General features: G+C 35.0%; 2 protein-coding genes across 2 annotated transcripts; both read left to right on the top strand.

The window, feature by feature from the left end:
* The first annotated feature begins 3,268 nt into the window (after nucleotides 1-3,268).
* Nucleotides 3,269-9,339, top strand: LOC123539165 (galactosylceramide sulfotransferase-like). Its single transcript, XM_045323661.2, has 3 exons — nucleotides 3,269-3,323; nucleotides 5,568-5,697; nucleotides 7,572-9,339. The coding sequence occupies exons 1-3, from the start codon at nucleotides 3,269-3,271 to the stop codon at nucleotides 8,815-8,817; spliced, it is 1,431 nt and encodes a 476-aa protein (XP_045179596.2). The 3' UTR covers nucleotides 8,818-9,339.
* A 1,510-nt stretch (nucleotides 9,340-10,849) lies between these two features.
* Nucleotides 10,850-11,458, top strand: LOC123538228 (uncharacterized). The gene has a single exon (XM_045322196.2). The coding sequence runs from the start codon at nucleotides 10,850-10,852 to the stop codon at nucleotides 11,456-11,458; it is 609 nt and encodes a 202-aa protein (XP_045178131.2).
* The last annotated feature ends 722 nt before the right edge of the window (nucleotides 11,459-12,180 follow it).

The raw sequence follows: 12,180 nt of genomic DNA, 5'->3' as shown, positions 1-12,180 counted from the left end.
TTAACCGCTAGGTCGGTTATAGTGTGTAACAGCTGTGTCGATTTAAAGTGTGTTACCGCTATGTCGGTTAACAGATAGGTCAGTTTACAGTGTGAACTAGGTTTTGCCCATTACTACGTAGCGTAATTCCTAGTTTCACAAGTCCGCAGTCTGCAGTTGCTATTTTAATCTATTTATTGAAAACATGCGCTTGCTTGCTCGTCAGTCAGTGGGCCTGATATCATGCGGCCTTTTCTGCCACTTATTAATATGATTGATATACAATTTTGTTCAATACACTTTGGTGTAACTTGTTTGTATGTTGAAGTGTTGACCTGGAATAAAGTATTATCGCTTATATAATGTTGCTAGTTATTTCCTTGAGAAGTCCTAAAATAATTGTTTCTATCAAAAGATTGGTCTAATTCACTTGCCACTTACAACTTGTGTGCGTTTGTTATATTTTTCTCAGACGATAGTGAAAAAATGCGACAATGACGCAAAAGCTGCAAGTGGAAAAATCTTGCACATTTATAAGTAGGGTGGCCAACCCACGTGACTTTTGGATACCTACATGGGGAAATAATATCTAAATACAGTTACATTTACTTTTTTTGATGGATTTTTATGAGATAAAGAATGTCGAAGATAGCAAAATGTGTGCTTTCTTCAGAACGAAAATTCTGCAATTAATTCGTTATAATTTTCTAGAGCACTTCACCCATTCGCAAACGTGTGCACGTTAACTACACTGTTAGTCCACAAAAAGTAGTTGGGCGAAAATTTGAGAAAAGTACTGAGACTGGTGCCAGATACTTTGTGCGGAGGAAAATTAACATTTTGCTGACTTTGAAGAAATTATGTTTTTGAAAATCTGTCAAATAATAAGGAAAATATAGGCAAAATGTTACCAGAATCGAAAAGTTTTTTCCGTGCGTATCGTATCCAAAAGTTACGTTGGTTGGCCACTGATAATATAAAATTTTACATGTGTAATAATGCAATTCATATCTTCCAAATGATGTAAATAATAAAATGAGTTTAGATGACGTAATTCTTCATAATATAGTTAGAATTCTTTTGTAACACAAGAGCAGTTCCACGTGAATATTGTCACTTGTTCTTGATAGTCACTTTTGACAATCCTTACCATAATTAATTTGATTCTATATCTACAATGGTTTTGTTGAAAGGGCGGTCATAAAGTTCTCATTTTATAAACTTCATAATTGTTTTGACAAGCACCGACCACACTATCAATTACCAGTCAACTCCGTACAGCAACTTTCAAAAATGTTTAACAATATTCCTACTGAAATCATTTTGTAGGACCTTAAGGCTATCATACGACATTTTGTACTTAGGTTAATTGTGTTGTTGTTCCATAACTGAATTTTAGTGTATTAAAACTTAAAGGCCACGCCAGAAAATGTTTAAGTTTCCACCATAGAGATATCTGTATAAAGTCACCTGATATGTTAAAGTGTTATTATTAACAGGATATCCAAGTACCTATCAGTCTCGCTCATGTGGTCTGGGACACATATAAAAGGGACAATACAAAGGAACTCAAGAGCTTACTATCTTACTTACATTCAACCTTCAGACTTCGACATCGCGCACTAACTTAAGAAATTTTAGTTTTGGCGAAATATTTTCTTTGCGGAGTTTCTATTAAAATTATTATAAAAAGTCATTTGAGAAAATTGTAGAGATCTGTATTATTTAATTCAATAACAATTTATCTACGACAGTGAAAGAAATAAACTTGTAGACTGTAGAAGAAGTGTTTGGGTTAATTAACTGAATCATTTTTTTAATTACAATAGGGTTACACTATTATTTCTTGTGGCATTTAATATGGTAAAGCTATTTTATGGTGGTCATGCATGAGTAAACTTTGCCGAATGAATAAAATGTATGCTTTATTTAGAAGCATTTACACATAACCAAATCCATATAATTTCAAGTACATTTAATTCCCTCTTTTTTCCTTTTTTAAAGTTTTAATCCGTGTTATCACAATTTTGTAAACGATATTTTTCTCAAATTTTGAATAGTAACCATGATCTTCAGATAGGAAATAAGCATACCATAAAATGAGTGCTCAAAATTCATTTTTCTTTTAGGAATAAATGTAATCAAGGTTCTTTTGAATCTTAGCGCTGGCTAATCATGAACAGACTCAATCAAGCCAAGTCTGCTATTATTTTTCTTGGTTGCATTTTTCGCTTCCAAATGATCTTTTAACAGATTTTATCATCTGGTCTTCATGCAATGGTGATCAACGTAGATCAATGCAAATAAATTAGGGTTCATCATAAATGGTAACCTTCCAGCTAAACCAGTCAAGAGGCTAAAATTAGTTAGATATTTCAATAATATGTATATAATAATGCATCATATTTTAAAGTGGCAAATAATTGTATTAAATAAATCTTATTCCCGTCTGGAGAATCTTTTAACAGGCGTAAAAGCAAAAAAGAGCATCGAGCGTAAACAAAAACGATCGTTTAATTCATATACTCACGTAACATATGCGCATATAGTCAAAACAGGCAGAGCAACAAGTGATGGTCGTGAGTTCGGACCCCGCTCCTCCAACTAAAATTGCTCATATTAGGATAAGAGTCCCGTGTTGGAGTGTTTTACACCTGACACGCTAAAGAACCAGGGAAGCTTCTGGAATTGGAACCTCCTCTTATATTGCTCTATCCTCCCTCTAACATTACTAACAGTCTTTTGGAGGCCATGTAAAGACAAAATGTTTCCGAAATGACACATTTCATAATAATGTGCATGACATGCCAACGGTGGTATTAGGTTTTACACAACAGTTGGTTTGGGGTTTACCGCCGTTTTCAACAGTATTTCAGTTATGTATCGGCGAGCTCTTAACCTAACCAGTATGGATTCTGTACCAGTACAAACCTGTTCTCCGCAAGTAACTGCCAACTTCCCCACATGAATCAGAGGTGGAGGACGAATGATTACAGACACAAGACACAATGTCTTTTATGAAATCGACATGGAGAACATACGCCTCGCCCAGGGCTCAAACTGACGACTTCGACATCCGTAGATCTGCACTCTCCCTATTGAGCATTGCGGGCGGGCTCAAAACATTTACATACTGTTAATATAAAGAGGATAGTTCCAGGTATTTTGTTACGCAACAAATCTTTCTGAAACCATGCACATGAGTAATGCAGCTTTTCTGAAAGAAACTGTTCCAGGGAATTAATGTAAAAATGTTGGCTTTAAATAAATGGTTACTTTTATTTAGAAAATGTATGCTTTAGATGAGACACGAAATGGGCTTCTTCCAAAAATGACACGTCGAGGTAATTGCTTGCAGACTCTACATTTATGATTGGAAGCACGTGACAGATTTGTAATTTGGTGATCAAATTGCAGCGTGCTTAATCTATCAGTAAAATTTACCAATTAAATTATATTTGTTTTAGGAACAAACTTTTCAGTACTTGAGGATGTTTGTGTCTAATGCAATCATATTTTGCAACAATAAGGCGTAAAAAAATTGTTTGTTTCCGGTGGCCCGACATACCCTATTTTTTTGCCGCCGACCCTAAACTTTTTTAGCGGTAAAATCGGACCGCATATTTTTGCGACGCCGCGCAATAAAAATCGTGCCGTATATGTTCAACTTTATCTGCACACTAAACATCAAATATAACAATATGACTGTCTGAGAGTCATGAAAAGTCAGTTTTTAGACGGGATTTATAGTAGTAAGACGTTGAACAACCACTTGCAGCTTTATTAATTCACAATTTCGGCATACCAGTCAAAACTCCATTGTCTGGCATTTCCAGTTAATCCAGAATTTTAGATTGGGGTAGGGAGTGATGGTATTAATCTCAATGCAGCTCAAAGATGCAAATCATATTCCTGGCCAGTGGGCTTTTACTTGACTTTAGTTTGAAATATAAATGTTGGTTGTTGAATAATATTCAATATTAAATGTATTATTTAAAGAGAGAATCCACAGCAAGATTTCATTCAAGTTTCATGTTTAATCAAATATAAACCCCGTTCTTCGCAAGTAATTGCCAACTTCTCCACATGAATTAGCGGCAGAGAATGAATGATATAGTACACAACGATTCTATGACCACTTGATCCGTAGATCGACTGCTCTAGCTATTGAGCTAATCGGACGGGCTAACCTGGAAATGAAAAAGCAACAACAACAAAACGCAAACATGTAAAGCAAGTATTTATTTCATAATATTTAAATACACAATCAAATGGAATTTTATATTGCTCAAACATCATCAGTCATTGTACATTCAGGTGTAAATCAAACATAACAATAGGATGCATGTTTATATGGTTTATAATCCCCCTACGATGGTGTTAGGTTAAAAAACAATTCCTACCTACCTACCCTATTTTTGTTTTGGCCATGTCACTGGAAACAATTTTTTAGGCCTAATATTATACACAATGAATGATGCAAAACAAAAAAATAATAAATGAAACAACTGACCAACAAATAATCTGACATAGATAATTACATTATGCTACAAAAATAAATTTCATGTATATTCTCATATATAAAATCGTGAATCAAGTTCAAGGACTGAAACAAAGTTAATGTTAATCTTTGCTGTTTTAAGACTGCAAAGTTTTCAAAGGAACATTTGAAAAAATAAACAACGTTGAAGATAAGAATTTTTCCAATGTTTCTTATTTGTCTCTGCTTATTTGTTGAATTCAATATAATGCAAAACCTGAGGGCTTTGACATGCATCTTTTAGTTGTCCTTTCTGTTTTAAATAAGGAAAAAGAGTTTTTTCAACTGCTTTAAGTTTTCCCATGTAAGATTTCCCCAGACATTTTTGGCACAAGAATGGAGAGAAAACAGTATATAATTATGTGGTTTTCCAGGTCACCTAGTCATTGTTTTATCCATATTGTTGAGATTCTTTCACAATGAGCATTAGTCATGACCATTGAATGATTAATGGTTATTAGCTTTGTATCGGGAAATATGCACGAGTTCTTCAGTGGAAATATTGCGCGACTTTAGGAGCGCAAAATTCTTCCGCTGAAGAACGAGTGCATATTTTCCGATGCAAAGATAATAACCTTTTTATTACATACGCATCTACACATATAAATATAATGTAAATATCATAAACTTGTTCAATAGTCTGAATAGGACTGACAATACTGAACTAAATAGAAAAAATAGTGCAATAACACACACTGAATTACTTTACGCACCCGATATGAAATTCAGGCGTCAGTGTATGGAAAAATATTGACGTTTCCGGTACCAGTGTAACTTAACGGGGAATAGAAACGAGTATGTAATAAGCCTTAATTTGCAACATCTTACATTGTTAACACATAAATGATCTTTCCCTGAGATTTTCTTCGTTTATTCGTCATTTTGAATTGGGCAGGGAACCAGATGACCACCATCACTCATAGACAAAATATGTTCAGCGGCGCGGAAAATGCAAACGGAGTAAATATGGTTCATTGCGGTGTGTTTGAACTTTGATATGTATGTTTTGCCAACTCAAAAGTCTTGTCTTATCCATTTTGTAATTCAGCTGATCAGAAGCAAGTAATCAAGAGAGCCGCATTTCAACGTTTTAAAAAGCTTACAGAGAGACAAACAGATATTGAAAAAGGAAAGGATATGGTACAAACAATGCATGGACGTGTGATGCAAGTGGCAGGGTAAGATTTTTCTGTATGACTTGTCATTTACCGTTTTGATTACTGATTTATCAAAAGAAGTAAAAATATATCTGTGATACGTAGATAGAACTTTTGAAACGAATGTCTTTAGATCTATGTACACAAAACAGATCTGACTGTTTGCCAAATTCTAGTGGAATGTCAATGTGTTCAATATTTGAAGAGAGCTGAAAGCTTTTCAAAATTCAATTGTTGGTTATAATGACTGTATGAAAAGAAAATTGACAAAGACATCAGAAGCATTTAATAATTCACATAAAACAGTTGTAAGCGGGAGAAACGTTTGTAGATACAGTAGCCTCCAAAAATCGTTGTTCCCATTTACATGTAACAACTTTTTTTTACAGCGATCCTTCAACAGCTATATGGAATGAATGCCCTGTAAACATTTTGCAACTTTCTCGCTTCTGTAGAAACAACATTCTTTATATTGCCAACCATTGCTTCCAGTGTGACCAGGAATTGGTGGATATTTTTTGTATTGTGACCTCCTACCTAGGACATAAATTAGCTCGCTGAAAATAAATGCGGCTTTAAGCGCAAAGTTTAAAATGGCTGTTCTTAAAATCCAGGAATATCCAAAACTTTAACTAGTTTTAAAATTCCATAGTGGTTTAACTTTTTTTTTTCAATCTATGTACATGATAAATATGATGTTATTTGCCAACTATTTCCGAACTACTGATGTAAAAGAACTGCCGTTTAGAAGTGATTATTGTCACTTTCGTTTTAGTCTAGGAAGATTATAGATTAGCTTCTAGACTGATAACAAAAAATTACAGATTGCAAGCCTAATAGGGACAAATGCCAGTCTATATATCAGAACATCTAAAACAATCGAGTAAAAAGGGATGAATATCCACAGATTAAGCTATGTTCCTAAAACTCTGCCACCCCAAAACGCAACCTAAATAACCCGTGCGTGCACCACACAAGCACAGATACGCACGGACAAAGCAAAAATGTGGGGGTCAAAACAAACAAAACAATACAGTGGGAAGTCACATTAGAACGGTCAGTGGCAACTTAAAACAAGTTATCATGCACATCTTATCTTAGTCTTACCAAAGTCAAAGCACAGTGTAAATAAAAATAATTCTCGCAAGGTGAATTCCTAATACCCCCAAAATACAACAGACGGAACGGCTTGCCAAACACAAAAATGGTGTTATATACAAAAAGCAAACTTTAACAACCCCCAAACACATTTACTCAGCGATTTTGCGGAAGAACAGAAGCATCAAGAGAAATACCATTAAGGGTCAAACGAAGCAGGCCAGAAAACACCCTGTTCCGTCAGACACAGTGAAAAACAGCGTAGTACCCAACATTAAACACGTGGTGTGTCAAAGAACGTTTTAAATCTTTATATATTAACAAATACAGTTGGAAAATTGACATGACAATGACCCCATAAAAATCAGGTTTAGCTATATATTCTCGCATAAGTGTCTTTAAATGACTCCTAAATTTCAAAACTGTAATAAAATTTAGCAAATTATTTACATAGATTATCCTGCTAAAGAAGTTGACTACGTCCTTTAAAGTCCTCCACATGACTACAAGCTCTTTAAAACCGAATAATTGAGAAATATATATCCCATAAAATGTTGACTAGGGTACATCCACAGATTATGGTATGATGCTGAACATATAACATAGGCTGGCTACATGTACATTCGTAATCTTAAACATTAATATCTATCTAAGTCTTATGGTCTAGGAGTTCGTTTATGGAGATAATTCAAATCTCGTTGCAAAAGATGCGATTTCTTTTGTAGCCGAATTTCCTAAAAAAGAGGGATAAACGTGGTTGAGATTATTTACATGTAAATATTTATGTAATTTTTCAGATGTTTGGTCCTGGTTTATTTGACATCTACTGTCATGATAATGATGAATCCATCAAAGACTGGATACACCGGCTTTTTACTCCTAAATAATGGTACATACTTGAAATATTCTCGGTCAAACAAATTCAACGTAACCATGAAAACTACAGATCAGAATAAATTACAATTTCCTAGATCTATCACACGCGTAAAAACATATTCTGATAATAGACAGCAACAGCAGCAGCACCACCACCACCACCAACAACAGCAGAAACAGGAAGTGCGTCATATAGGATTCTTGAAAGTTCACAGAGCAGCAAGTTCTACTATGCAAAATATGTTCTTCCGATTCGGACTAAAACGCAATTTAACGTATGTATTTACAAAGCATCCGAAATACTTTTCCAGATCGGCCGAAATGCACTTACCGTTAGTGAAACCCCGATATAGAAAAGGATATGATATCCTTTGTAACCATGGTGTTTTCAATTACGATATTTACTCCTCTCTTCTACCGAAAGATACCGTTTACCTGGCTATTGTTAGAGACCCTCTTGCAGTGTTTATTTCAGCCGTTAACTATTACTCTCAGAAATCGCAGCAAATTGATTACATTGCACGAATTAGAGGGAACAGGCTACAGGAACTTATTCAAAGACCAGAAGTGTATGACAGGGAATTCTTCTCGTATACTAAAAACGTGATGGCACGAGACTTTGGGTTTCCGGAAACTATTGATCAAAGCCAAATAGACTCGAAGCTAAAAGAATTAGGTCGCATTTTCAAACTTGTCCTCCTTAGTGAACATTTTGAAGACTCTCTCATATTAATGAAACGATATTTTAACTGGAAACTGAAAGACATCTTGTTTCTACCAAATAACGTTTACGGAAAAGGGCAAACAGGAGTAGATCTTACATTAAATGATACAGAACAGTTCGAAATACGAAATCAACTCGATTACTCTGTATACAATTATTTCTACAAGAAATTTTGGGATCAGTTTAATGAGGAAACAGATGACATTGTCTCAGAAATAAAACAATTTAAAAGTGTTCTATTTCATCTCAAAACTTTCTGCAGTAATAAAATTGAATTTCCTGAAAACGATGACAGTGTGCTGACAGTGGAAGAATCGAAATGGACTGAACAATTTACTGTAAAATCTAAAGACTGTAAATATATGACCATGGACGAGTTAAAGTTTATTGAACTTTTACGCAAAAAACAAGGAAGCGAACTACAGATTCCAACTGTTGTGTAACAATATATATCTGTATGATTGATAGCTTTAATAAAACGTTTTAATACCTGAACATTTACAAAAAAGCTGAAATTTAAGATACTGACTGGCACGGAGGATACACATGTACTTCCAAGAATGGAAGAAATATGATGACATGGAAGACATTTGCATGCTCAGAATACTTACTTGCACAGAGGATACTCATTGGGACAATGCACAGGACACTTTATCGTGGTTGTGTATACAATGTAAGGATTCGAGTTCACAGATGTCATTGCAAAAATCATTCAAGTAAAAAACAACACAAAAAAAACAACAAAAAACTAGAGTTATGAGAATAAATGGACAAACATTCTGCTGCATTTTTCAATTGTTTAAAATGTGCAGTTGAGACATCAAATTTATATACCTTTCGAAACAGTTTCTACCAATGCACGCAATATCTTGAATTTAACCACGCATACATCGATTATTTCGTATATATTTGGTTTTACAATGTAATACTGGGGTTTTGTTATAAAATTTCATATATAGTAAGCAGATTTTGTTTGGATTTTCTTCCGCTTGTTCCTCTAAAATTGCATACTACCCATTTTATACATACAGTCGAATACCGTTACCTCGATATTCAAGGGACTGTAAAAATTGCATCGACGTATCCGAAGTTCGACGTAACGATATCGACTATCTGGGACTACTTTGTACTTGTGTCGGACGTCTATATTGTAATTATATCCAATGCGTATTCCAGGGGGTTTGAAAGGGGAAAGAAATAATATAAAACGTAAATACGATTTTAATTTTATTGACAAATAAAACAGCTTAATTAAATAGTAAATACATTTACATACATACAACTTTTTTAATTTTTCAAAATATACGTCAAAACATTATCATTTTTATTCCTTCCCTAAAGAAGTCTGACTGCAGCGGTAATGTTCCTAGCTGAGTAGTCATTTTGACTGTGCTTCGATAACGAAAATTTGCCAGTTAAATACGCATATTGTTACTCAATCCTAAATGGCAGATCTTTACTCCGTCAAACAGAAAAATATTTCATCCAAATTAGTTGTTATATCGGAAAACAGCTTGCTCGCTTGCACGCTGTTTTATAAGACTAATTATTGGGAAAAAAATGCAAACTTCCTGACATTTAAATTGGATTAAAGACTAAATAACAAACAAAACAAACACACAAACTAGCTTGATTATTATTAATACATCGCCGAACAACAGTAGGTTGATTTTCACACCTTACAAATAACATGGATATTTTTTGACAAGCTGTGATATCGACGAAACCAGGTGTAAAAACAATACAGGTAAGTTGACGGGACTAAAAAATCTCATCGAGCTAAACAAAATATCGAGCAAATCATATCGAGGTAATGATAAACAATTACATTAAAATATATAGGGAAAAATCGGGACCGACTAAAACACATCGTGCTAACCGGAGTATCGAGCTAACCGATATCGATGTAACGATATTCAACTGTATATTATTATGATGCTGTTTCACACCAGTTTATTTATATTTTGATATCTAGTACAACGACTATATGCATTGCAAGGATCATATACATTTAGAAGATCAGGACCCTTCTAGGCCAAATGCTTAAGATTCAAGATTTTAAGTCATTTGCCACCCTAACAACTGTGGGTCTGAACCCACACCACCCCTCGAAATGCAGATATTCCATTTGGAACATGAGGCCTACGTCCTGTTGAGTTTAACTGGGTCTATCCAGCCTCCTGGTATACCAAGTATAATCTGGGATTCTTGTATTGTTTTCTAAGGTTAAAATGGAGCAACATTTATAGAGACTGCATATTGTGATAATCTATTTTTAGAACGTCTTTTATTGTAAATGACGTCTTTACTGGGTAACGTCGTCAACGTCATTGTTTTGTTTGCTGCATTCTACAACGGTTGATTAAAATTAGAAATATGAATTATTGTTAGTAATCAGTGGACATAACATTGGCGACGAGGAAAAAGTGAATGTAGTTGTCGACTTATATGTGAAGTTCGATAATACGGAGAACTATGGCGGAGAACAGCCAGAATTTGAAGATTTCTCCTTTCATCGGTGGTGAAGACTACAGGATGTCCAATGAAATATGGACGAAATGGATAGATAAGCTTGAACTTGAATTACGATTCGTTGAAATAACAGATCTTAAGAAGAAGAAAGATGCATTGTTGGTGTATGGAGGTAAGGAGATTAGGAAATTGGAAAATAATTCGACTGATCAGGAAACCGGTGATAGATACGAGAAGTTGAAGGCGAAATTAACTGAACATTTTGCCACGAAGAAGAATATATATTATAACAGATATATATTTCTGAAGATGAGACCAGAACATGGTGAATCAACGGGTTCATATGCTGCAAGATTGCGAGAAAAAACTGTAGGATGTGACTTTCATAACGACAACGAAAGGATTCTTGAACATCTGATACAGACATCGGAGAATGAAGAGTTGATCTGGAAGGTGATATATAAGAAATTAGACTTGCCGCAGACTTTGGCAGCCATGCAGTTGATTGAAGACACATCACGGCAGGTAAAGGAAATGAGCCAAGGAGGTGAGATAGCCAAATTTAATAGACAAGGCGACACCAGCGGGTTAAAGAGACATTCTGGGAATTAGCAAGCGAATGAAAAATGCAGATATTGCGACAGGAAGCACGCGAGGAAGGAATTGTGCCGGCTTGGGAAAAGAAATGTTCCAAGTGTAAGAAACAGAATCATTTTGCTGTGGTTTGTATTTCGGGAAGACCTCCTAGGAGACAAGGTAATGATGAATTCCCTGATTCGAGACGAAGTATCAGAGGGGATGAACATGTGTCAGATGATTCAGGTGATGAATATCCGAGATCAGAATTTATTGAAGATTCTGTTAAACACCTCAGGATCGGTAAGATAAAGGTCAGTAAGATTAGTGACTATCAGAAAACTATTCCCATTGCTGTGATTGACATGATTGTGCGAATGGAACCAGACAGTGGAGCTGATGCAAATGTTATGGACGAGTATCAATACAAAACTCTTAAGCGTAAGATAGAGGGTAATATTGACTTGAAGCGAAGCAAAACCAAACTGAGCACATTACAAAACGAATTACCTATTGTTGGTTAGTTCAGTGCTACACTTCGGAATGCTACTAGAGGGACAGAATCGTCTATCATTGTCGTGAAGTGTAAGGTCAATTCTCCACCACTTATCAGCAGGACAACGCTTGTAGAACTTGGTATGCTAGAGATTAGGGCGGCTGACGGTTCATTGAAAGAAGAGAATGAGTTGGGACTTGGAAGAACTTTTGCAATGAATGTTGTTCATGATTTAACGAGACCTGAAATTGTTGAAATACTG

The sequence above is a fragment of the Mercenaria mercenaria genome, unplaced genomic scaffold (genome assembly GCF_021730395.1).
Source record: "Mercenaria mercenaria strain notata unplaced genomic scaffold, MADL_Memer_1 contig_4520, whole genome shotgun sequence".
Lineage (NCBI taxonomy): Eukaryota > Metazoa > Mollusca > Bivalvia > Venerida > Veneridae > Mercenaria > Mercenaria mercenaria.
Note: the sequence above shows the minus strand (reverse complement) of the source record. Positions and strands in the feature narration are given on the sequence as shown.

Bases quoted from the DNA above. Each gene is read 5' to 3' on its own strand.
- LOC123539165 (XM_045323661.2), top strand. From the start codon at position 3,269: ATGTATGCTTTAGATGAGACACGAAATGGGCTTCTTCCAAAAATGACA. The intron at 3,324-5,567 runs GTAATTGCTTGC...TTTGTAATTCAG, and splicing joins TCCAAAAATGACACGTCGAG to CTGATCAGAAGCAAGTAATC. The intron at 5,698-7,571 runs GTAAGATTTTTC...GTAATTTTTCAG, and splicing joins CGTGTGATGCAAGTGGCAGG to ATGTTTGGTCCTGGTTTATT.
- LOC123538228 (XM_045322196.2), top strand. From the start codon at position 10,850: ATGGCGGAGAACAGCCAGAATTTGAAGATTTCTCCTTTCATCGGTGGT.